Here is a 26,238-nt window from a genome sequence, read left to right on the forward strand (position 1 = left end):
ATCATTCTTAACTCACTGTAGGCTATGCAAAAACAGGTAGTAGGCCAGATTTGGTCTGTGAGCCATAATTTGCCAACTCTGCCTTAAACTCATGGGACCTATATTTCAAAGCAGGGAAGGAGGAATAACAAGAACATAAATAAGTGAAGAGGTAAAAGATACTTTTGTGTTATAAAGGAAATTAAACAGCAAGATGGCTAGAGAATGCTTAAAGAAATTTGTAAATGCAAACCTGAATGATATGCAGGAGCCAGTCATGGGAAAATTAAGTACAGAATATATGAGAGAGAGAGAGAGAGAATACAAAGGCAATGGTTGGAGGCAGGCAGGTTTGGTGAATCAGAGAAAGCAAAAAGTTAGGTGTAGCAGGAACACAGGAAAGAGGGGAAATGACCAAGGAATGTTGGAGAGTCTAAATAAGGATGACCACTGTTAAGAATTTAATTAGTAGACTTGTGAGGACTAGTCTTACCAATGCACTCGGTTTGTAGCCCTTGCTAATTTATATGACCGCACAAAATATTGTGAATTTAAAAAAAACAGAGAGTGAAGAAGAAGATGTTTTTATTTTTGCTGAATTGTTCTAGGAAAATACAGTATCTCCTATATAATCCAGTAAACTGAGAACAGATACAATTGGACTGCACCATTCATTACATTAAATGCTCACTCTTAAGTTGTAATCCTTTGCTTTATATTTGCTTTCAATACAAATGTGTTGCTTATCAGGTGATTTAGAGCCATTTATAGCAGCTTTATGTAAAAAGTATAGTTTCTTACAAAACCCAGAACTTTAAGTCTTCAGTTTAAACTTTTTTCCTCTGATAATTCGTGTATGGCAAGCTTGTTCTAATTTCTTGTAATGTACTGGAAGGAAAACCATTTTCAAGTTTGCATTGATTTGTGGCAATATTTGTATTCAACAATCAAATGCTACACTATTTCCTTTTAAATGGCTATGCACTTAATTAGTTTCACTTGTTCAACAATTAATTGGTTTCAGAGACTTCTTATTTTGGTATTGACCCTGACTATTGATAGTTGGAGCAGATACTGTATCAGGACTGCAGTGCATATTTTCTGATCACATTGCATAGTTTTCGCATCTGAAAAAAAGTTCTCAATCATAATATCATCTAGTATCTTTCATGACTGTAAAGTATTCTTCAACTAGCCTCTTTTTTTCATTTATTTTTTCCAGTATTGCTTCTAGTAAATATGTGGCAAAAGGAAGCTGTAAAAGAAACACAGAAAAAAAAAAAAGACGATCAAAACTCTGTACTTTCTTCAGTTCAGAAACATACACTAAATATCATTAAACCATTTGAACTGAGCTATCTGCAACTCTGCACCCATAATGGCACCCTACTGGGTCTCTTTTCAACTGATCTTGCTGGTTAGTGTGGGTAATTTTGTCTTTTATAATAAAAATGATAAAGGAGCAGAAGTAAAATGAAAAAAGATAAACGCCTTATTGAACAATTCATGGTTTACTGACCATGTTAATGTTGTAATCTGCAATACAAGCAGCTAAGTCATTTATCTTCAATCAGTTGATCAATAGCAGGTTACAGTCCTCTCTAGGGCCCACAGGCCCACAGAAGTAGTACTATATGTTCATCACTCATAAAAGAGGGAGAGCGAACTATCAATATACTTGCCTGTGTTACAGTTGAACGTCTCGAGGATTGTAGGGTGAAATTTCAGAGGAAAAAAAAAAATGGCAAAAGTATATACATTGATTAAGTTGTTATAGAAAAGTTTATTTGGCATATCAAAGTGTAATACACATGTTGCAAACTGCTGAGTTTATGAAATGTAGAGTACATTTTAAAATTTAATAATTTATATAACATTTCTGGTAAAGTTTTATTGTTCCTGGGCTTTATTGAATTGCCTGTAGAACGCATAACAATACAATTATAGGTGACAAGTAAAGGAAAATCTGAAATGTTCCCCAGTTACCACCCAAAGCTATACTGACTTCCTTTTATCCTGGTTCCCAGCTATCTAGTTTCATGTAAGAGATTTGTAACAATTAAGAAATTCATTCATTCATTTTTTCGAATTGTGCTTTTGATTAACCAGGGAAGACTACTTTTGTTTCCCTGAATAGAGTGAGGACACTTTAGCCTAGTACCCCTTCCCTACAGAGATGTACAGTCGGGCCATTCTTTGTGCTAGGACAACCACTGGCAGCATCACTGGTCAGCACCCAAACAAAATCAGCCCGATGCCCTCCATGTGAGTTGTTCAGTTGTGCTCAGATCAGCTGTGCACAGCCACAGTGATTATAATTAGCTAACCCCAGCATAATGGTTACTTTCTGAATTCAAACTGGGAAAAAAAGAGAAAAGACTGGCCAGTGGTGGTGAAACAACAGGCCAAAATGGCACAGATTGTGTAAGCCATGAAGAAAATACAGAGACCAAAGATGGTCCAAAGAATTGCCTCAGATCCTAAGTAGCTTTCTAGTTTAACTTCCGTCTTACCTTTATAATAAATTGCCTTCTCCTTAAGTCTCCTTAAGTCCTTCTCTTGAGTCTCTGTCAGGAGAGACTCTATCTATAGTCTATGTCAGGAGCTTCATACATTTGTCTTACTTAAAATTTAACACTAAATAAAGTATAAGATACAAAAATACCATATTTCTTCACTTTTTAAGATACAGGTAAATATAAGATACCCACATTGACTTAAAAATAGCTTTTTCTGGAAAAAAGGAACCTACGACATTAAATATACACAAATTGCGTATGTATTTTAATTTCAGAAATGTGAAAATGTGGGGAAATGCATCATAGAATGAAGGAACAAGAATATATTAGATTCCCTTCTGGAAGATAATGATAGAGCAAATCCTTACTTTGAGAAAACTGCCCTTCTGGGATGCAGAAAAGTTATACATATTTGCCAGTTTTACAAATGAGATAATTTAAATTCTCAGGGCATTAATATTAGACATTAAAGAAATACACACACACACACACACACACACACAAAGGCAAAACTACTGGGTGACTTTGTTTTATTTTGACTATGGCCCTCAGTACTGTATGCAATCCAAAAAAAAGGAAAGAAGATGAGAATACCCTCCCATCTCTTCCTGGTAGAGCAAAAGCAGAAATGAGTATTTTAAAAAGTTGTTCTAAAAAGTAAAAGTTGTTCTAAGAAAAAAGAGTTCTCTGATCAAGTAAGCGTGGGAAACAAACCAAAGTATAAATGCTATTTTATTTCAGGATCTCTTAGAGACTTTAATATGCTAATGCACTGTGTTTCTTCCAGAGGGCAATGTAATACTCTGTTTCTAAATTCATGGGTCCACACTTTTCTCATAGTCTATTTATCATGGGGCACTGGTCGTCCATGGAACACACTCTAGGAAACATGCTGGTTCTACAATTTCCTATATAATGATGTCACAGCACTTTTACCAGGCCACAATGTACTGACATTAATTATCTCATCTGCACATTTCATTTTCAAGTTAAAAACTCGGCCTACTTTTATTATCTTGCAATCAGAACAATTTTCAACATGTCATGTACTTGAACATTTGGCTTCCCTCTAAAAATAGTCTAAGAGTCTCTCTTCCAGGAAGCCTCCAAGGTGGAACAAGAGGTCCATTGACTAATTTATTGCTAATAACTCTTATATTCTCTTCCTCCGGCTCCCAATAAAATGAAAAGCGCCACAGTTAAACACAACTGTTTGAATTCAGTGTCTCTTAAGCTTAATATAGAGGCTAATACTTGATGAAGTTCAAGAAGCAGCCTATCCTTTAATCAAGATGCCCAATTTGTGTACATCCATCTCCACTTGTAGGTTCTATTTTTCTCTACAAATAGGTCAGAAAAAGCCTTTAGATAATAATTTCTCTTTATATAATAAAGAGAAAAGTTCATAATATCTCACAAGGTTGTTGGAGATTAAGCGCAGGTTTATTTCATACAGGCAGTGTAAGAATCTGTTCTTTTCTCCCTCAGATACAAAAAGAAAGCACAACTCTTCTTTTACTGACAGGATTTTGGACTTGGGTTGAAGTGGCAACCTGACTGGCCAACAGCAAAGCTCTTTTCTCCCTTGCTCCATCGTACGTATACATGAAACAGCAAACCTGCAAAATACGCTCTTGGGTTTCATCTCAGATGGAATATGCTGGGGCCTACGAAGTCCAGAAAGTCTGCTGGGCTTTCTGCATAATTTCCTTATCTCTTTTGCATAAATATAGAAATGACCATCTTAGTTATGTTACTGCAGTTACACAGGCTTGAACTTTTCAGCACAAGGAGAAAAATGGACAGGGGAACAGTTGATACTGCATAAGATTTCTCGGAATGGAAATTTAATTAGGGAATCCAAACAACCGTGAGTTTTACTTGGTCTATACTGTAATCTTTTTTTAAAGATTAATTAATGTACGCATTTATTTTTTTCTTTTAACTGTGCTGGTTTTTCTTTGCTGCGTGTGGGCTTTCCTTAGTTGCAGAGAGTGGAGGCTACTCTCTAGCTGCGGTGCCTGGGTTTCTCATTGAGATGGCTTCTCTTGTTGTGGAGCACAGGATCTAGGATGTGAGGACTCAGTAGTTGAGGCACATGGGTTTAGTTGCCTCCATGGTAAGCGGAATCTTCCTGGACCAAAGATTGAACCTGTGTCCCCTGCATTGGCAGGCATATTCTTAACCACTGGACCACCAGGGAAGTCTCTATACCATAGTCTTGAAGGGGGTCTTTCTGGTCGTTCTGGCTGTCCTTGTTGAAAAAGGTGACTTCTCTTATGGGAAACACTTCCCCTAACCTCACACAGATTTTAGGCTTCTCTTACATGTAAATGACCACAGATGTATGCCAGTGATAGAACTTCAACTTTATCACTCACACTTACAAATTATGACTTCATTTAGAGGCGTTCCTGTATAAAGGTAAGATACGACTGATACTTGCAGATGCTGGAGAGCTACATTGGGAGAATAACAAAGCCTCAAATCTATAACTGTGAAACATAAAGATAGTTTACAGCATCAGAATGAACTGGGAATGTGCTCTCAATAGTATAAAATTGGACATTTTTGTGTTGAAAGACAAAGACTGAAATAAGGGTATCTTTTTAAATCTAAAGGGCAAGATTAACTTTTTTTTTTTTTACCAATTTCATTCTTGTTTTTGGTTTTAAAACTATTACCAAATGATATTGTTTTCAAAGTAAAAATTGACTTTAATCCAGCTGAGTCATACTCAAAGTAAAGATATCACATGTTATTTATTACACCTGCTTTTAACAAAGATATGCTTCAATTTTGAGATTTTGAGAGTTTAGTAAGAGAGACTAATCTACTTTGACAATTATAAAATTAAAGGTGCAAAATTTGGTATAAATAAATATTTGAATGCTTACTCAGCTATATTGTAATTAAAAGTTGAACTTCATAAAATAACCAAGCATGGTATAAGAAACAACGATTTATTTATAGCTTAAAACTGGCACTTAATTGTAAGCTATGTTCCTAAATATTGCTTATATTTCTGGCACATATCTATCTATCTATGTACTTATCTAAGTGTCACTGAATATTGAAGTCTGTGTCTGCTATTCTTAAACTTTGGTAAAAGCTATAACTTGCTTTCCTTTCATTTCCCCCACCCCAATTTTTTACAGTGGTAAAATATGTAAAACATAAAATTTACCTTTTACCTTTAATGACATATGTCTTCTTCCTGGTATCATGAAAATAGGCTTGAAATTGTTAAATTTAAAAAAAAATCCCAGTAAGCTTCTGAATGGAGAATTTTTAACTCTTGCAACTTCAGCTGGATGTGAGGTGTGAGTGTGTGTGGGTGACTGTGTGTGTTTATGTGTGTGGAGAGAGTGAGCATGGGAGTTCGCATGTATGTGGCATATTTTAAGTGTGTTGTAAGTGCAACACTGAACGCAAGAGAGTAAATGTCTTCAGGACATTTGTTGTAAAGAGAAACTTTCTGGTAACCTTCAGGCTGGAAGTTATTCTATTTACCAAAGCCAGGGAGATTTATAAAACCTTCTCACTGCTGTGTCACACAGCATCTACAGAAGATAAGCATATTTTGCAGAAAGGGCACAGAGGAAAGAGCCATTTTAAATTTCAGCATTTGTAAAATCTGAAGCAACCTAATAGGAACAGGGATATTTAAATGCAAAGAAAAACCACTGATCAAAGTCTGTACTTTAAGTTATCAACAACCGAAGGCAGGATTTTTGATATGGCTCCCATGCAAGGAAATGATCTACACAAAGTAGATGAAAACTGCCTGAATGAAATCTGGAAAAGAAAATCAAAACACATTTTCTAGCCATTCCTGGATAAGGGTTTTTAAAATATAAATCCTAGTAAAGAAGCACATTGCAGTTGTAACGGTATATTACTTGCTTTATTAATAAGCATACATATTTTATTATACCTACCATAATTCTGCTCAAGTTTGTTGAAAAACTTTTATAGTTTTTATATTTTATCTGTTTATTGTCCTCTATCACCAGAAATATAAACTCCATGAGGACAGTGATTTTTGTCTCTTGTTCGCTGCTATATCTCCAAACCTGAAATGTGGTAGACACTACTGCATGAATTACCTTTCATGCAGTAGACACTCGGTAACATGTTTTTAAAATGCCTTCCATAGCTTGGGTTCAACTTTATCTCCACTAATTCTTTCCATGGCCTTATGAACTCACAAGTACATAAAATGGTTTCAGGTATTATTAAGGCCTGAAGAAACTAAATTTACTATAATTTCAATTTTGAGGATCAGAATGGACAGAACAATTAAACAGTGTCTCTTAGAGGGCAAATGTAAATAACTGACTCCTATCTGTTTGCATATAGGGGGAAGTAATATCAATTAGAATATGATAGAGGTACAGCTCCTTCTGTGCCAACTGAAAGGAAACCTATTAAATATGAAATTAAAATTTATCTCATTTATTCATAGTTATGGCCAATGGACAGAAATTCAAATTCAAATGCATTTAACACAGTTTCTCCTTATGAGGGGGGTAACACAGCATTTGTGATATAATAACTTTATTGGATTTACTTTTAAAGGTATTCTTTTTATTCTTTTTTCACTATCTCATATTAAGGAATTCATTTTTTAAATGGAGCTACAATTCACGTAACATGAATTTCACCATTTTGAAGTGTATAATTTCATTGGTTGTACACGGCTGTACAACCATTACTTTCATCTAATTCCAGAACATTTCATCACCCCAGAAACCCTTTACCCATTAGCAGTCACTGTTCCTCTGCCCCCATCCTCTGGCAACCACTAACCTACTTTCTGTCTTGATTTGCCTCATCCAAACATTTCATATGAACGCAATCATACAATAAGTTGCCTTTTGTGTATGGCTTCTTTCACTTAGCATAAGGTGTACAAGGTTCTTCCATGCTATAGCAGGTATTATCATGTCATTTCATTTCATGACTGAACAATATTCCGCATATGCATATAACATGTTTTGTTTATTCATCCGTCAGTTGATGGACCTTTGCATTCTTCCACTTTTGAGCTATTATGAACTACTGAACGCTATGAACATTTATGTAGAAGCTTTTATATGGACATATGTCTTCACTTATCTTGAGTATATACCTAGGGGTGGAACTGCTGGGTCATATAATCTCTAGTTTTTAACTTTTGGAGAAAGTGCCAGACTGTTTTCGACAGGGGTGGCATCATTGTACATTCCTACCAGCAATGTACGAGGGTTCTAATGTCTCCACATCCTCACCAATGCCTGCTATTGTACTCCCTTTTGATTCCAGCCATCCTCCTGGGTATGAAGTAGTATCTCATTTTGGTTTTTGGTTTGCCTTTCCCTAAAGGCTAATGATGCTGAGCATATTTATATGTGCCTAATGGCTATCTGTATATATTCTTATAGAAATGGCTATGAATAGCCTGAAGGTCTGTTTCTTTTCTCTAGTTGAGTTGTAAGAGTTTGAAATGTGTTCTTAAATGGTTAGATTTCACTGAGAAATGCCAGACAGAAGGCTTGGGTGAACTGTGAAGTCCCTGAATGAAAAACTGTGAGTCCCTGAATGCTGTTATTGAAACGTTACCTACTAAACTTTTTACAGCTTCAGACACTGACATCTCTCTACCAAATCTGATCTACCTCTTTTGATCCCTAAAACTCTTAAAGGTATCATCATCTTTCTCATCATATAAGGTATTAAACTCACCTCTCTTTGGTTTCTGCTTTCTCACCCCTTCATTTAATCTCAGTTCTTCTATGTGACTCAGGGACTACAAAATGGGTCATATCTATCCTGTTCTTCCTATTTTTATAGTGAGGACACATGCAAGCCCCCACTGCTTTTGTCTAGACTACCTTCTTGCTCCTAGTCTCTTCTCCCTCTAAACCATCCTACACATTGATCTTGTGTAGCTTTCTAACACACAACTCTGATTGCATCCCCTTCCTGTTCAAAGGTTTCCATAGTTTAGTCTCAGCCAACTTTTCCTGTTTGTTTTTTTTCCTCCCACTTCCTAAAATACAGAAAAAACTAATAATTTTGGAAGGTTTTTCCACCCTATTATGATCATTAATTTGCTTTTTTGTCTCTGACATTAACTGTTTTTTTTTCTTTTGTTTTTTTTTTCATTTATTTTTATTAGTTGGAGGCTAATTACTTTACAATATTGTAGTGGTTTTTGCCATACATTGACATGAATCAGCCAAGTTTTTAAAAATGTAATAATGCAGAAAAGGAATTAATACAAGTAAAACTCTTCAAAGAAATTAAAAGGCAGCTGTGTCATAAAAAATGAGAGTAGATATAAGAATGACTTTTTTCCAGTATGACTCTTATTACTAGAAATCTGTGGAGACAAAGGTTAGGTGCAAATAAAGATCAAATACTTAAAATTACCAATTGTATCAGGACCACTTGATGGGAGGACATACATTTGCATTCTGTGTTAAATATAGATAAGTTAAGGCTCTAGACCTTTTAATTCTCACTTACTCCTGGCTAACAGTATCAGCAGGTATTACATTTGTGTCCAGGTCCATATTGTCACATGGTAGAAAAGCTTTTCATTTTGCAGTAATTACTTTATCAATATAAATTAAAGTCAAATGAATGCAGAAAAATTTTTTTTAACAGAAAACAATTCTGTGGCCTAATCCTAATAAGAAAAGATAAAATCTCAGGGCCAGATTCACTCCTATGATGATGTCAGCATTCTATTATATACAGCAGTCAACACAGAGGGAGGACATAAAAGGGAAGTTTTCTTATAATTTAATCTTCAAACTATTTTAATAATCAAATATCAATATTGAATTAATTTGGAATTTTTCAGGGAATGCACTCAATTACTCCACAGCTTCAAGATCACATAACCTCAGGTACATGGAGCTGTATGGCATAAACTAAACAAAATGAATGAATGAACATATTTATGCTTTTACCCACATAATCCTGTGAGCGTAACTTAGACTCTCAAAAACTAGTAGACAAAGAAAACCTTTTCTAAAATTCAGGACAAATATAATTGCTAGAATTGAGAGAGAAGAAGTATACTTAAAAAAAGATGTTTTTCTATTTTATAGATTTTTCTCTTGGGCATAATTATAAAGTGACATTCAAGTGCAACCAGCGAAGTCCCTACTTTTTTTTTCTTACAGAATTCAAAGACATCAGCAAAACCACCTATGTCAGTAATAAAAATAAAAGTCTTTGACTTTTTAAATGTTATCATACTGTCACAGTGGAATAAAATTAGCTTGACAAATGCTTTAAAGGCACATGGTGCAGTTCATTATGTATAACAGCAACAGCAGCAGTTTCCCAGTGTTCATAGAGGCTGCTCCATTAAATTTACCTCCAGTCAATAATTAGGAGTCCACAAATAAACCTGGGCAATTAAATCAATACTGCCAGGCAATTATATTCCAGAGTCCAGGCTCAGTGGCACAAAAAGGCATTATATCAAACTGCAGTATTAAGCAGTCTAATGCCATTTTCAACAGGATTTTTTTACACTAACTGGACAGAATAAGCATACATCCAGATAATGTAGAATGCACATATGTATATCTACATGTGCAGATCTGTGTCAGTAGAGCTTTAGTAACATTTAATAAAGATTAATACATCTGGATTTATGATTTTTATGTTCATAATTGATGATAATCTGTATCAAAAGGTCATACTTACATGTTGAATGTTTAAAAAATCCATTAAAAGTATATTTTTATAACATTCAAGTTAAAAAAAATAACCTGTGTCAATCATTACTGAACTCCTTTGATGTGCCAGGTACTGGGCTGGGTGCTGGGAATGCAACATGACTGAGAAGTGACTTTTCTTCTCAAAAGCAAGAAGGCTTGCCCTGCACCTGCATGTCTGCACTTAAATAACTTGAAGCAAAAAAGTGCCCATCACCTTCTGTTACCATAGATAGTAATAGTCATAGTATTACCAGATAATGTTTCAGAAATATATAAAATGGGTACTGAGAATATGAATAGTTCATGTATTATTTACTTATTTTTGCTTTTCCAAAAACCCGTATACTGCACTCACAGAACAAGAATATTTTTTTAAATATTTTGAGAAAGACATTTTAGCTGTTTTGAATCGAGTTCATTTTTGAAATCGACAATAATTAGGTTGAGCAAAAAGAACCATAATGAAAAAGTTGTAGAATACATTACATGCTGTCAGTGATATCAGAACAAAAGCCGGGTATGACTAGAAAAGCCGGGCTCTCACCTGCCAATAAACTGCCCTGATCACTTACAAGAGGGGCACATCCCAGCAGACTATATGTGTATTAAAAAAATACTTGAAAGAGAAGAAAAAGTATCACACAGGTCACAGCAGCAGTCTCAATAGACCCCTCAGGGATTTCCACTCGTCTTGGCCTTGTCATCCTCTATGCAGCTTTCCACTCGGCCCAGAAAATGTCGATAGGAAAATGTTTGAGGGGCCTCTGGTGGAAATTTTTTCATTCTTTCTGCATTGACAGGATGCCAAATCAATATTTACTTCCCACTAACAAGCTGCTCGAGGTCTCAGTAGAAAATATTGTAGAGAATGCGGGAAGACACAGTAATAAACAGCTGTCTGGCTGTGAGGAAAACATGAATTGACTGGAAACAGGGCCACAGTAAAAGGTCACTGAAACCCGTGAACTCCTCAGGTGTCCATATCAACTACTAACTTTAAAGACACATAATAAAGAATCTCTTTTCCTAAGAGAGCTGAGAGAATGGATCCTTTTCAGTCTAGCAAGCATAGAGGTTGACTCAATAATTTAATTAATGCATTTGCTAAGACCCGTGTTGGCTCTTTCCCAAGGCATTTGCTTCATTTGTTAAGTCCAAAAGTACAAATAGAGGGTTAACTTTCCTGTCTGCCTATTCGAATACTTCTTTACCTAACAGAAGTAAGTAATGTGTAAGTGTTTCCAAAATTTTAGGCATCTAGTAAAAAAATAGGCTTGGAATTTTTATCTGCAACCTTTAATAAATGAAGTGGAAAAGTGAAATACCTGTCCTTCAAGAAGTTTACGAATGTACAACAGCCATTCTTTGTCATTTTCGGCATCGGTCTTTGTCCTTTCAATTTCCTAAAGGAAAAAATAAAAACACTGTAGTTAATTTTGTTTATATGAACTTGATCATACTGTTTTATAGAGAAATACTGATAGAATTGGATTCAACAAAGAGCAGCCTGTCCTTTCAAAATGGAGAATATTCAAATCAATGCTTAATATCTCCATTCATGTGGAATATAAAGCTATATATCTGTATTCCATAATATTATTCAGGAATATTTTATTTCTGTATTCATGGTGGAGATCAGGGTATGGATTGAAGTGGAAGTGAAAGTTATTAAAATAGAGTGAAAAAGAAGATGGAGCCGTAGAAAAGACTCATTTACAAGCAACCCTCATAAGATGATATAAAACCTTATACTCAAAAGTCAGACTTGTCAGTAGATAACTAAGGAGTAATTGTTACAATTACAGACAAAATAGGACAGGCATAGGTTCTGGTGTATTTAAATGCTCACTTATTTAAAATGTCCAATAGCTAACTGATAGGCAAGGGACACTCCAACTTAAAGTACTGATATTTTCAATGCCTCAATTATCAAGGTGAAATATTCTGAAAGTATAATGTATTCACATATACAACTGAATTGACTATTCAGTTAAAATCATGATTCAGTTTGCAAAAAAAAATGGACTTTTCAAAAAGGGAAGGGTTTGGGAAACTAACATTTGTTGAAATTTACTGTATGCCAGGTATCAGGCAAGGTACTTTGCATAAGTTGTCATAGTTTTTTACATGAATTTACAAGGGTTAGATGTAGCTTAATGCATATAATTCAGGCGGTTTGGGCTCTACTTGGGTCAGTCACTCAACTCTTTAGACCTCTGAAAGATGCAGGCATCAGTCCAAACAAGCTCAGATCTATAATGAAATCTAGTAAATATGTCCAGGTGTGTGCAATGAGCCCTCATGGAACTGTGTTTTTACCAGGAAGGACTTCCATTCAAGGTTGTATGGTACACGTTTTGGTGCTGTGCACCCCTGGCTCCATCCTGCATCCTCCCAGAGGCCAGGGTGTCATTTCTTCACAGACATGTGCCAGCTACTTTGGGACTAACAAGAGATATCTTTTTCTAATTCATATACTCAATGGGGACAACTTTTTCTAATTTTTCTAATCAAAGGGAGTGCTTGTTTTTTTTAAACTTGTAAACCCAAGAAAGGGCATGTTCTAAGACCACATAAAGGCAGAGGCCCTGTCTTCCAGAATATGTATCTGGAACACACATATACACACACACACACACACACACACACACGAGGGATTCTGCTACATCTACTTGTTTCAAAACTTTTAGGCAACAGTGGAAGACCTTGATATTTTGTTATGTTTCTTCTTTATCCATCAAGTTTCAGTTAAATGTCTATAATAAGATATAGTTAACAGCCTTGCCACAGATACTGTTATTTCCTGTGTGTTTTATATTTGATACTGTATTTCATAATGCTCTTGGACTTCAAAGTTCACAATTCACAGACATTGTGGCATACCTGCTGAAAAGAGGAACTGATCATTCACTATCCTATTCACTCATAGGATGAAAATAATCTCTATGGGATTCCTTTGACCTCCTTTCTAAGAATTCTTGGCAGTTTAGAAACCTTTGCCAAGTTGTAGATCTGCTCTACTTGAGAAATGTTTTGAGAAGCTGACGGGGTAGGGGTCCTGAAGGATGTTCTCATGCAAACATTGAAGTTGATCATTTTATTTATTCACTGAGCAAATATCTATAGGGAAGCTCTGAGTGCCATCATCTCTTTACCCTTTCTAAACAATAAAAAAATTTAATATTTAATGTATTAAAGTTCAGAAACTTAACAGTAGAATAGTATTGAGTATCTTCCACAGGTTTCACAGAAGACTGTGTATGAGGTTCTGCTGTTGATGAGGCAATAAACTATCAAAAATGCAGTGCCCTCCTCAGAAGGTACAGAAATGCTATTGCAGACTTATAAGGTATATGCCTATAAATTCACTCAGGCAGGAGTATTTTACCCACTTTAAAGCAATAAATACCTTTTTCTTTAACTTGATCAACAATAATTATAAATCTAGCTAGAGAAGCCAATATATTTACTACTTTTAAAAAAATCTCATATAGGAGGAAAACCCCTCAAATCAGTCATGATCCAGCTAACTAACTTTCAAACGGGCTTAATTAAAAATAATAGCTTATAAGATATATGATTAACTAAAGAATATGGAAGAGACAGGGAAAGATAACTGACCTGAATAACAAACAAGCAGTTCTATATATGGCTTACTTCTATACTACACAGTTAAATTTCTCTAAAGGTTTTTTGAGTTAGTTAATACTCTTGATGTATCTTTCATTGGTATATTAATAATCTTGCCTTCATGAATATTATCTTAAAGATGAAATTCTAAGAACTATAAAACAAATAAAAGTATATACTTAATAATCAGTGTAAAAACTCCTATATTAATAAATATTGAAGTGATCTTACCGCTTCATCTTCTGTGTCCAGTATTTCCTCTAGGTCTGACCGTGAAATGTTCAGGATAGAAGCTGCCAAGGTCTGGGCTTTATGGGTTGAGGTTTTACAAGCATCCCTGTTTTTCTGCATCTTTTTAAGCTCTCTGATTTGTCGCCTAATCAAATGGACATCATTTTGTAACTCTCTGACCAAGGCCTGCAACATATTGGAAAGAATATGGGCTCATATGGAAGTAATAAATGAAGAGAAAGCAGTCATAACACAAAAATGTGAAGATACTAGCAAATCATTTTTTATTAGGATTATTCTGATTTTATTTATATTGGAACAAAATGGATTGCTCTTTACTTTTTGTCAGGACACAATAAAAGCTCTCTTAAATGATCACTTAACCAACTTGCTGGATCAAACAAATTGCTCCAATCCCTCTTTCAGATTTGCCAACTGCTATCTTGGTGAATACTTGCAGCAGACAGGTTAATTAGTATCACGCCAGAGCACAACTCTCCCACCAGTTGAGCTGATGCCAATTGTCAGATGTACTTATTCCTAAGTGTGTATATCAGTTGTAACAGGTTAGTTACATAATTGATTTAATTATTGCATAAACTAATGAAATATAATGGCAGAAAAGTGTTGTTTCTATTAAAACTGAACTAGAAATCTTTGAAAGGATTTTATAAGGACAGTTGGGTAAAAGTGCAATTAAATTATGTGTGGGCAAGACGACAATAAAGTATTGACAAAAATCATAAAAATCTAGGCTTACATCCACAAGAGTCTTTAATTTCTCCCTCTGAGAACACATGCTTATGTGTGCATAAGAAAAAAGGCAGCTCTTACTCTGGATGAACAGAGCTTTGGAGTACGATGCCTGCTTTCGTGGGCTGACAGCAGCTAGCTAGATGTTTGGGTAGATTTCAGTCTTTTGCCAGCCTAAGCAATGTTGCAATAAATAATGGTGCTTGTATATATATTTTGCATCCCTAGGATATATCCCTGGAAGTGAATTTGCTGGACCAAAGGGTGTGTTTAACTGTAATTTTGAAAGCTGTTGTTTAATTCTCCCTCTATCCAAGATTGTACCAATTTACACCTACACAAAGAACATATGAAAGTACTTGTTTCTCCATACCACTGGCAAGACACCAATCGGGTTTCAGTGTAGTTTTTTAATTTTTACCATTGTATTTTAAAGTTTCATTTCTCTTATTAAAAATGAAGTTGAGCATCAGCCTTAAGAAATATTTTTTTTTCTTTTGTCTTTTATCTATTTTTCTTAGTGATCTATAGGGATTATTTATACTTTAGGGAAATTTTATGTCGAGGATTTCTAATTTTTTTCATACTTTTTCTTTTGACAGTAATTATAGTATTTTATTGGAGAAGGAAATGGCAACCCATTCCAGTACTCTTGCCTGGAAAATGCCATGGACGGAGGAGCCTGGTAGGTTACAGTCCATGGGGTCGCAAAGAGTCGGACACGACTGAGCGACTTCACTTCACTTCACTTCATAGTATTTTATTCAAAGGAAAAATATTTTTTTTAATTTTAACACACTAAATGAATCTATTCCCATGTAACTTTTGAATTTAGTGTGATACTTTAAAAAGCATTCTCCACAATTTATATATATATGAATATATATAAAAGTATATATATGTGTGTGTGTGATTCAAACCATGATTTTTTTCTGCCACTTGAAAGATTTTTCAGTTATCAGTGTTTTATCCATTTGTAATCCTCTAGAAAATTATTATATAAAATCAAAGTTGTCTCACCACCGCCTAGTAAATAGTCCATATTTTCCCCGTTGATTTCATGCATGTTTAGGTCAGGTTCCGAACTTTCTATTCTGTTCCATCTGTCTTCTTATTAGTGAAGCTTTATAGTATATTTTAATTAGTGAGGTTTTGTCATAAATGTAATCCAATAGGGGTTCAGTTCAGTTCAGTTCAGTCACTCAGTCGTGTCCGACTATTTGTGACCCCATGAACTGCAGCACACCAGACCTCCCTGTCCATCACCAACTCCTGGAGTCCACCCAGACCCATGTCCATCGAGTCGATGACGCCATCCAGCCATCTCATCCTCTGTCATCCCCTTCTCCTCCTGCCCTCAATCTTTCCCAGAATCAGGGTCTTTTCCAGTGAGTCAGCTCTTCGCATCAGGTGGCCAAAGTATTGGAGCTTCAGCTTCAGCGTCAGTCCTTCTAATGAACACCCAGGACTGATCTCCTTTAGGATGGACTGGTTGGATCTCCTTGCAGTCCAAGGGACTCTCATGAGTCCTCCCCAACACCATAGTTCAAAAGCATCAATTCTTTGGCGCTCAGCTTTCTTTATAGTCCAACTCTCACATCCATACATAACCACTGGAAAAACCATAGCCTTGACTAGATGGAACTTTGCTGGCAAAGTAATGTCTCTGCTTTTTAATATGCTGTCTAGGTTGGTCATAACTTTCCTTCCAAGGAGTAAGTGTCTTTTAATTTCATGGCTGCAGTCACCATCTGCAGTGATTTTGGAGCCCCAAAAAATAAAGTCTGACACTGTTTCCCCATCTATCTGCCATGCAGTGACGGGACCCGATGCCATGATCTTAGTTTTCTGAATGTTGAACTTTAAGCCAACTTTTTCACTCTCCTCTTTCACTTTCATCAAGAGGCTCTTTAATTCTTCTTCACTTTCTGCCATAAGGGTAGTGTCATCTGCATATCTGAGGTTATTGAATATTCCCAATAGGGGTATCTCCTTTCAATTACCCTTCTTTTCAGATTTTTCTTGTTAATTTTTGATTATTTGGTTTTCCATATAAACTTCAGATTGAGCTTGTCTAAACATTCTTACTGGTAATTTTATTTAAATCTTGTTAAATTTTATTCAATCATGTTAACATTTTAGAATGTTGATTCTTCCTAATCAAAGACCATGGTAGTCCCTTCCAGTTGGTTAAGTCTTTATTTGTGTTTCTGAGGATCATTTAAAGGTTTTCTCTTTATAGATCTGCTTATTCCTGGGCCTCTTACTTTTTGTAGGGGCTGATTCTAGTACCTATTTTTGCTTGTAGACATAAAGATTGTTAATATATAAATTTGCTGAAATTTCTTATTTATTATAAGAGTTTTGCAGCTGATTCCTCTTTAGCTTCCAGAAATTAAATCATATCTGCAAATACTGATAATTTTATTTCCTATTTTCCAACCTTTTTTTGGTCATGTTCTGTATCTTGTGGAGTGTGGGTTCTTAGTTCCCCAACCAGGGATTGAACCCAGGCCCTTGGCAGTGAGAGTATGGAGTCCCAGCCACTGGATCATCAGGGAATTCCCTATTTTCCAACTTTTATACCTCCATTTTCTTTTTTATTGAATTGATTATTAAGTTCTTCCTGAATAATATTAAATAGTAATATTGATAGACACACTTGACTTGTTCCTGATTTCAGTAGGAATCTAATTCTTAGGAAATGCTATGCCAGATTTTGAATTGAGAGTTGTATTTTAATATACTAAAAAATAAGTATTAATATAAAATATATAATGTACAGTTTTATACAGTTAACTATCTACATATTTTAATTTCTTACAAAAATGGAAACCAGATTGTCTTAAATCCATTTTAGCATCCATATAAACTACCATATGATTTTTCATCATAAATCTATTAATAGGATTCTTAATAATATCCTTAGTATTGAATTATCCTTGCATCTCTGGAATAAACTCCACTTAGTGTGGTATATTATTTTTTGATGTTCTGCTGAACTCTATTTGCTGATATTTCATCTGGAATTTCTACATTAATAAGAGATTGATTTGTTTCAACTTTGTGCAATCTTCCAAAAATATTTGGAAGGTATTTTCTCTTTCCATGTTCTTCAGTAGTTTTAATGAGATTGAATCTATCTGCTCTTTACTGACATTGTAGCACTCGCCTGAATTTGGCATAGTATTTATTGTACAGAAAGGTACCTTTTTGGCAATTTATTTTAATTTTCCATTTGTTCTAGAGGGACTTTTGGTACATTATAATTTTCCTAGAAATTTGTACTTTTCAGAAAGTAGAATATATAAAGAAATTCTACTTTTCAGCATTAATTCAGATTTTCTTTGTGGTGTGTCACGGGTGGGAATGCCTGAAAACATACACACTCTGAGACAGAGATTTCTGTGGGAGAGGGTACTCAGGAGCAATACCTACGGAGCCTCGGAGCTGAGACAGCCTTTCAGAGTTGTCTCATCTTTATTTTTTCCCCCTTATATATGACATGAGCATTTTTCTTGGCTATTATTTTTTTGAGTTCAGAAACTTTACTAGACCACAGAATATATACAGGGTATGACATGTTAGATCAAATTTTCCATGGTTCATGTTATGTTCTTGGAAGTCTTTATTTCTGAAAATTATTTTTGGATTATAGCTTCAATATTTGTTCTGTTCCATCATTCCTTTTCTTCTTTCAAGATTCCAATTATGCATATGTTGAATCTCTGTAACTTGCTTCATAAATCTTTTTCTCTCCAATATTTTTTTTAATTGAAGTATAGTTAGAATGAAATAGTGTACATTTTAAGTGTTTAGTTCAATGAGCTTTGATAGCTGTATACTTCCATGTTGTTTTTGTTATCATAAATATGTATTGAATTTGCCAAATGATTTTTAGGGAGTATTTGCTTATATTGATTTTGCTTTCTTTTAGAACTGTTGAATCAACCTTTCTTTCCTAGAATAATATCAACTTATTCATGGTGTAAATTATTTTCACATAATGCTTGATTTGATTAACTAATATGCAGTTGAGAATTTTTACATTGATGTTCATGATGAAATACTGACCTGTGCTTCTGTTTTCTTACAATGTTTTGTCAGGTTTTGGTTTTGGGGTTGTGCTGGTCACATAAAATGAACTGGGACTTATTTTCTTCTCTGCCATTTTCTGAAATAATTTCTGTAAGATGGTGCTATATTTTTCCTGAAAGTTTGCTCAGTGAAACCCTCTGGATCTGGAGATAGTACATGTGTTTTTGTGTGTGAAGGCTTTAGATTTTTAAAAAATCCAATTTCTTTATTTCTTTATTTATTTAAATTTCTTTAACTAATAAAGAGCTACTCATATTTTCAGTTCAATCTCCTGTTAGTTTTTGTCATGAAAGAAGTCAATTCCTAATAGTTCTGACCATTTGTCTTGGTGGTTTAGTAGGGACTTAGGGCAATTTAGAAGCTACACTGAGTCAATCAGAGGAAAGAGCAAAGGCTTTGGCTGATGTCCACACTCTTGTAGACAGTGCTCAACCTTGAGTCCCCAGTGTGCAGACATGGTCGGGATGGGGCCCTTCCTCTCTTTTGGAGTGCACTCTGTCACACATTCAGTTTGCTGGCTTAGGCTGACCTCTCTCTGCCAGATATCTGGCCACAGTAATTACCAAATATTTATACTCAGTCTTTGCTAAGGAATAAAGGAAGCTCTGGGACTGTGTTCATTCTACAAGTTGCCTGTCTCTCAGTTTTATCTGCAAAAACCTGAAGCTATCTAAAATGTGATGCTAGTGGTATATGACTGTGAAGCCATTACATGACAGGTAAGAGGTACTTTTTTGAAAAGTTATCCATTTCACCTAAATTGTCAAATGTATTGTTATAAACTCATTCATATAATTTCCTTGTTACCTATGTTTTAGTATCTGTAGTGATATCCCATCTTTTATTCCTGATATTGGTAATTTGTATTTTTAACCATTTTCTTCTTTACTCTTGGATTTTATATCAATGTAAAATAGATACCTGTGGGTTGTTTGAGGTATATAGCTAAGTTTATATTGTTTTCTAAATTGAAAGCGATTTTTCCGAGGCCATTATTGACTACTTTCCCTTACACTGATTTGAAATGAAAAATACAAACTTTATGCCCTAAATTATTGTAGATGGGCTTGTTTTTGTAATTCTTTCTGTTCCAATGTCCTATGCATCTTTTCCTGCATTTAATTGAGCCATTTTATTTATACAGCTTTATAGCATGTTTTGATGTTTGCTAGGAAAAATTTTCCTCTCTCCTTCCCATTCTTCTCCTTCTTCAGCCATCTTCAATCCTCTTTCTTTCAGTTATATTTCTGGACCCAGTTTGTATCTTGGACACCACTGAAATATAGATGAGATATGGAATGAATTCTCACATTTAACAATATTATTTCTTCACATTCAGAAAGACAGTATATCTCTCCATTTATTTAGTTTTGTTTTATGTCATTCAGTGTTTTAGAGCTCACTTTATAGGCTGCTTGCATTTCTTGAAAGGTTTATTCCTGGGTATTTAATACTTTCTTTTTATCATTGTGAATACAAATTTACAAATAGTACTCTAAATATACTATTACTTGTAAAGTCTACTTTATTTTATATGCTGACTTTGTTCTGAAATTATTGCTGAATTATCTGTTTAATAGTTTATTATTGGATTCTCTTGAATTTCCTAGGTCCATAAATGTGTCATTGACAATCACAGTTCAGTTGTACATGTTCAGTTTATTTTGGGAAAGGAGCTGTTTTACAGTGTATGGATTTTTTTTTTATCTTTATAAAAGCAATTTTAAAATTTACTTTTGAGTTTTTTGTTTTTTTTCCCCTAGCATTTTGAGTTGAAAGTTAAATTTTGGCTGAATTTTGAAGGTTTTGATATTTCATTATAATTCACAAACTCACTTTTTATTTTCTCCTTAACCCAAAAATCATATCGATGGGTTTGGAATTTCTAAGTGGACAGAAACATTTGGCCGATTATTTGCTAAAATCATAGTTACATTATACTCTACTCAGGGTACATTGCCTAAATGATATTTGCTTTTTTGAACTTGAACTTTGTAGATTTAGATGTAAGTAATTTCTGTGAATGTTCCACATGGGTTTGAAAAAAAAATGTAAACCTTGCTTACATTTTCTCTATTTGGATTGTTTATTTCTGAGTATAATACAGATTAAATATACTAGAAAACAGTAAATACCTTTGTGGATTCTTTGATTTCCATTTGTAGTTTCACCAAATTTTGCTAAATGTTGCCAGGTACATAAAAATTCATGAATTTTATATCTTCTTTGCAAATTATACATTTTTATCAATATGAAATTGCTTGCTTTACCCTTATTAATTTTTTTTTCCTTAATTTGTCTCAAAATAATATTGCTGTATCTTCTTTTTGTTAGCATTTAGCTGGAATATATTCAATTGCGTGCTGGTAAACAAGCTCTTTCAGGGGATGGGTATGACTTGCAACGTTTGCCAGTTTCTATGGTGTTAGGTACTTGCACATGATTGATTTCAAACAACCAACATGAATGAGATGCTGGGAAGAGATAAGCAAAATTGATTCTCAAAAGCTAACTGCAGGATATGATAATTTTATTCTTAATTTTTTTTTGGCTTTTGGTATCATGTTTTAGGTGCATCTTTTTCAGAATCTCATAGTCTCTCTTTTCTTTTCTTTTTTAAAATATATTTCAACTTCATTATATATACTATGATTATTGGTATGTTTGGGTCATCCTATTCTTTTTATTTACCATGCTTCTTATTAACTGTTCCTCTCCTTTGTTCTATCTTTCCTTCCTCCCTTCCTCACATTCTTCTTCCTGGTTTGTATTGAATTGATGGAAATTTAAATTTTTTTTTAATTTCCTCTAATTCTTTGAAAATTAAATGCTTGATTTCTATTCTTGTGGTCACCTTTAAAACTCCTGAACATATATTTAATATTATTTAAGTAAACTTGATTAATTTAATATAATAAAATCAATATTATATTTTCAATCAATATCTAGAGTTTCTCATCCTCTGTATGTTCTACCAGAGCCAAAAAGAAACATCCCTTACAACCACCCCCTCACAACTCCTGGTACTATAATCACTAATATCAAGCTATTTAGATTTAATTGTAAGTTTTACAGGAGTCTTTGTTTTCCATTGTTTCTTGTTCTAAAGATTGACAAGAGTCCCACATGGGCAGAAAGACCTGAAGAAGTAAAGAGATAAGCTATTTTATCAATAATATACAGAGGCAAGAGCAAAGACTTTGAGGAAAAAAAACATGGCTTGCAGTATTCAAAGAACAGCAAGAAAGTCAGTATGGCTAAAGAGGGATAAATGAGGTGCCATGTAGTAAAAAGTCTTAGAAGTAACAACAAGACTAATCATGGAGGCCTCATAAGGAAGTGAAGACACATACTAGTTTTTAGCAATGTTGCCATTAGCTGGCTGAAAGCAACATGGGTATATTTGGGGGAAATGTTTGTATTATTAAAAAATGTTATGTTATTTTGCTGAAATATACTTCATGATGCTCAAATATTCTTCTTCCCTTCCAGACTATACCTTTCAGATACACCGTAGAGTCTCACTGCACTAAGTTCACTGAAATGTTTTACTTTCCCCCCTTATATCCAGGTTGAGATTTTGTTTTCATATGATCACACTTGCCTTTTGTTTCTATGCTGGTGCTCTGCCTGTTTTCAGCTCTGGGTGTTACTTCCATCTGGATTGTATTTTTACTTCCCTTCCATCCATTACAAAATTGCTTTCTCTTACCAGTTTAAAATCTGTGCAGCTCTTCTCTAAGCACTTCCAAATTGTGCAAAATTCTTTAAATACTCTAGTGTTAAAAACATCAGAAGCTTAAAAATGTTTTACTCTATTTGCATCAGTTGAACAATGGTCCTTGGCTATCACTTATTGTCAAGGTAAGTAAAAACACTGTACCACACAAAATAAGCATTCAACAAATATTAAATGAATTTATAAAAATTTATGTCACCCTCCTTAAACTTCTGGAAATATCATGAGCTAGGAATTGTCTCAATATTTGATTATATTTTCAAAATAAGAGTACTTTCTTGGATGTATATCCCAACTTAAAGTCACTATATTTTTCAATATTGTAAGCAGTCAGCAATAGCATTAGAGTGAAACAAGCTATTTCCTTCCAGTCTTATTAGATCTAGCTTTCCAGTCTTTATTAAGGAGTCTTGATCTGTGTTAGCTAACTATAAAAATTTTTGAGTTTCATGGAATCATAATGAACTGATTAGATTTTTAGTAAGATTAGATTATTGTGATGAAGGTTATAATTGGCTGTTCAAGTACTATGGAGTCACCCCTACAATCATAGTTTCTTGGAGAAATAATGTCTTTTCTAACAGCTTAAATAGTTCTATCAAGATATAATTTACGTATTTTAAATTTCACTCAATGTATTTTTATTAAAAGCTTTTCTTTAAAAATGCTATAATTTACCCTTTTTATATAATGATAGGACTGAAAGAGTTAATTCAAATTGGATTTTAAAAATCCTAATTAAGAAATCACATCACCAAAATGGTACCAGCCTCCATCCCCCCACAAATATCAACAATTAGACATTCACAAACTAAAATAGCTCTGGAAGGGCTCAGGAGTCCACTTAAGAAATTTCAGCAACACCGTGAAGCAAAAAATAGAGAATAACGCCATACAAAGAAAAGGAAGGACAGCTTCATTGTGCCTGCATCATCCCATCCCCCAGGGCAGCACTGCTCAGCGCCAGTGGAGAACTCCGGGGTTCAAAGGAGCTCCCTCGCTGGGGAAGGAAGAATGAGGTGAGCAACCAACTTCCCCAGTTTGTCACATCACAGCATGGAAGATCACTTCAGCTCCACCCTACTCAGAGACTGAAAAAGTCAAGACATATAGGGACAGGCTGGAACAGCAGAGAGCAGCTGGGGCTCCCAATATCAGCAACACAGCCGGGGCAGCTGTGGTCCACGGTAACCAGCTCTGTGGAGGGTCCCAACAGGTTTCACCACTGAAGAAACCAACGCCTAGGATGGCTGTCATGGACCCCCTGCAGATTTCACCACTGTACTTCCCCCCACAGGTTTCCACCTTCACAAATGCCACCTGACAGTCCCTCCCTGGCCGTAACCGGACCCTGCAATCTGCACTGGAAGCCAGCTTAGCCTTTGCACCTGCACAAGTGCAAGATGCCAGTCTAGACCTCTGCAGTGATAGATAGATGGGCATGCATTTGGAGCTAACCTCTTCAACTGTGGACCTCTTGCCAGTGGTCTGCCGCTGGCCTCTAATGATCTGCGAGTGCCTATGCTGAGACTCTATGGCCACAAGACTGCATGTCAACCACCAAGGCCCCCACGGCTGTGTGTGGGCCCAGACCTGGCCCTGTCTCCTCTCACTGGCTTGCACTGCTGGGCTCAGCTATAGTGAGCCTCTCCACCTGAGCACGTGTACACCAACACCCAACTCCTGTCACTGGCCTCCACTGTTATGTGGGACCATTAAGCAAACAAACAAACAAACAAAACTCAAAACACTCTAACTTTGTAATTCAATGAACTAGAAAAAGAACAAAGTAAACCCAAAGTTAGTAGAGGAAGGTGATAACGAAGAGCAGAGTGGGAATAAATAGAGACAAAAAGAACAGAAAAGATCAGTGAGACTAAGAGCGAGTTTTTAAAAGAGACAAACGAAATGGATAAATTTCTGTCTACACTTACCAAGAAAAAAAGAGTACTCAAATTAAGAAAATTAATCTAGAGGGGTGGGATGGGGAGGAAGATGGGAAGAAGGTTCAAAAGGGAGGGGGTATATGTATACCTATGGCTGATTCATGTTGAGGTTTGACAGAAAACAACAAAATTCTGTAAAGCAATTATCATTCCATTAAAAAAATTTTTTTTAAAGAAAATTAGAAACAAAAGAGAAGATATTACAACTGACATTACAGAAATACAAAGAATCATGAGAGGATACTATGAACAATTATATGCCAACATATTGGACAACCTAGAAGAAATGGATAAATTCCTAGAATATACAATCTACCAAGACTGAATCACAAAGTAACAGAAAATTTGAACAGATCAATGAGTAAGGAGATTGAATCAGCAATCAAACCCTTTCCAATAAAGAAAAGCCCATGACCTGATGGCTTCACTGGTGAATTCTACCTAAGACAAAATAATGTCAATTCTTCTAAAGCTCTTCCAAAGAATGTAAAAGGAAAGAACACTTTCAAACTCATTTTAAGAGGTCAGCATTAACCTGATACCAAAGACAGATAAGGACACTACAAGAAAAGAAACCTATAGGCCAATACCCCTGATGAATACAGATGTAAAACCTCTGAACAAAATACTAATAAACTGAATTTAACAACACATTAAAAGAACCACACACCATGGTCAAGTGGGATTTATCCCTGGAATGCAAGAATAAGTCAACATACACAAATCAATAAATGTAAATATACTACATTAAAAGAATGAAGATAAAAATCATACAATCATCTCAATAAATGCAGAAAAAGTACTGGACAAAATTTAACATTCTTTCATGATAAACTCCCCACAAACTGGGTATAGAAGGAACATACTGTACATAACAAAAGCCATATAATACAAAACCAAACTAACATCACACTCAACAATGAAAAGCTGAAAGCTTTCCATCCAATATCAGAAACAAGAGAAAGGTGACCACCCTCACCACTCCTATTCAACACAGAATTGGAAGTCTTAGCTGGAGCAATTAGGCAGTAAAAAGAAATAAAAAGCATCCAAATCAGAAAGAAAGAAGTAACACGGTCTCTTTTTGTTTATGACATGATCTTTTATCTAGAAACTCCTAAGAACTCCATCAAAAAAAGCTGTTAAAATTAATGAACAAATTCAGTAAAGTTGTAGGATACAAAGTCACAGATAAAAATTAATTTGTTGTGTCTCTATACACTAACAATAAAATGTGAAAAAGGAATAAAACAATCCCACTTACAGTAGCATCCAACAATAATATTTTAGGGATAAATTTAACTAAGGAAGTGGAAGATCTATATACTCAAAACTCTAAGACATTGATGAAGGAAACTAAAGAAGACATAAATAAATGATATCCTGTGCTTACTGATTGAAAGAGTGGATATTCTTAAAATGTTCATTCTACCCAAAGACATTGAGAGGTTCAATAAGACCTCTATCAAAGTTCCAATGCCATTTTTTCAGAAAAATAGAAGAAAAATCCCCTAAATTTGGATGAAACTACAAAAGACTGACTAGCCAAAGCAGTCCTAGGAAAGTGCCAAGGTGGAGGCATCATACTTCCTAACTTTAAGTTATATATAACTCATACA

At 34.9% G+C, this 26,238-nt stretch overlaps 1 protein-coding gene across 1 annotated transcript in view; it reads right to left on the reverse strand.

The window, feature by feature from the left end:
- Positions 1 to 547: 547 nt before the first annotated feature.
- The window catches only part of CNTLN (centlein), a 315,816-nt gene continuing 290,125 nt past the window's right edge, over positions 548 to 26,238 (reverse strand). Inside the window, exons 24-26 of the mRNA XM_061132229.1 lie at positions 14,084 to 14,269; positions 11,548 to 11,625; positions 548 to 1,234 (exon numbers count right to left, since the gene is read on the reverse strand). Of these exons, the coding sequence (XP_060988212.1) occupies positions 1,133 to 1,234; positions 11,548 to 11,625; positions 14,084 to 14,269 (366 nt within the window). The 3' untranslated portion in view covers positions 548 to 1,132. The remainder of the gene's footprint in view (positions 1,235 to 11,547; positions 11,626 to 14,083; positions 14,270 to 26,238) is intronic.

The sequence above is a fragment of the Dama dama genome, chromosome 29, assembly GCF_033118175.1.
Source record: "Dama dama isolate Ldn47 chromosome 29, ASM3311817v1, whole genome shotgun sequence".
Taxonomy (NCBI): Eukaryota; Metazoa; Chordata; class Mammalia; order Artiodactyla; family Cervidae; genus Dama; species Dama dama.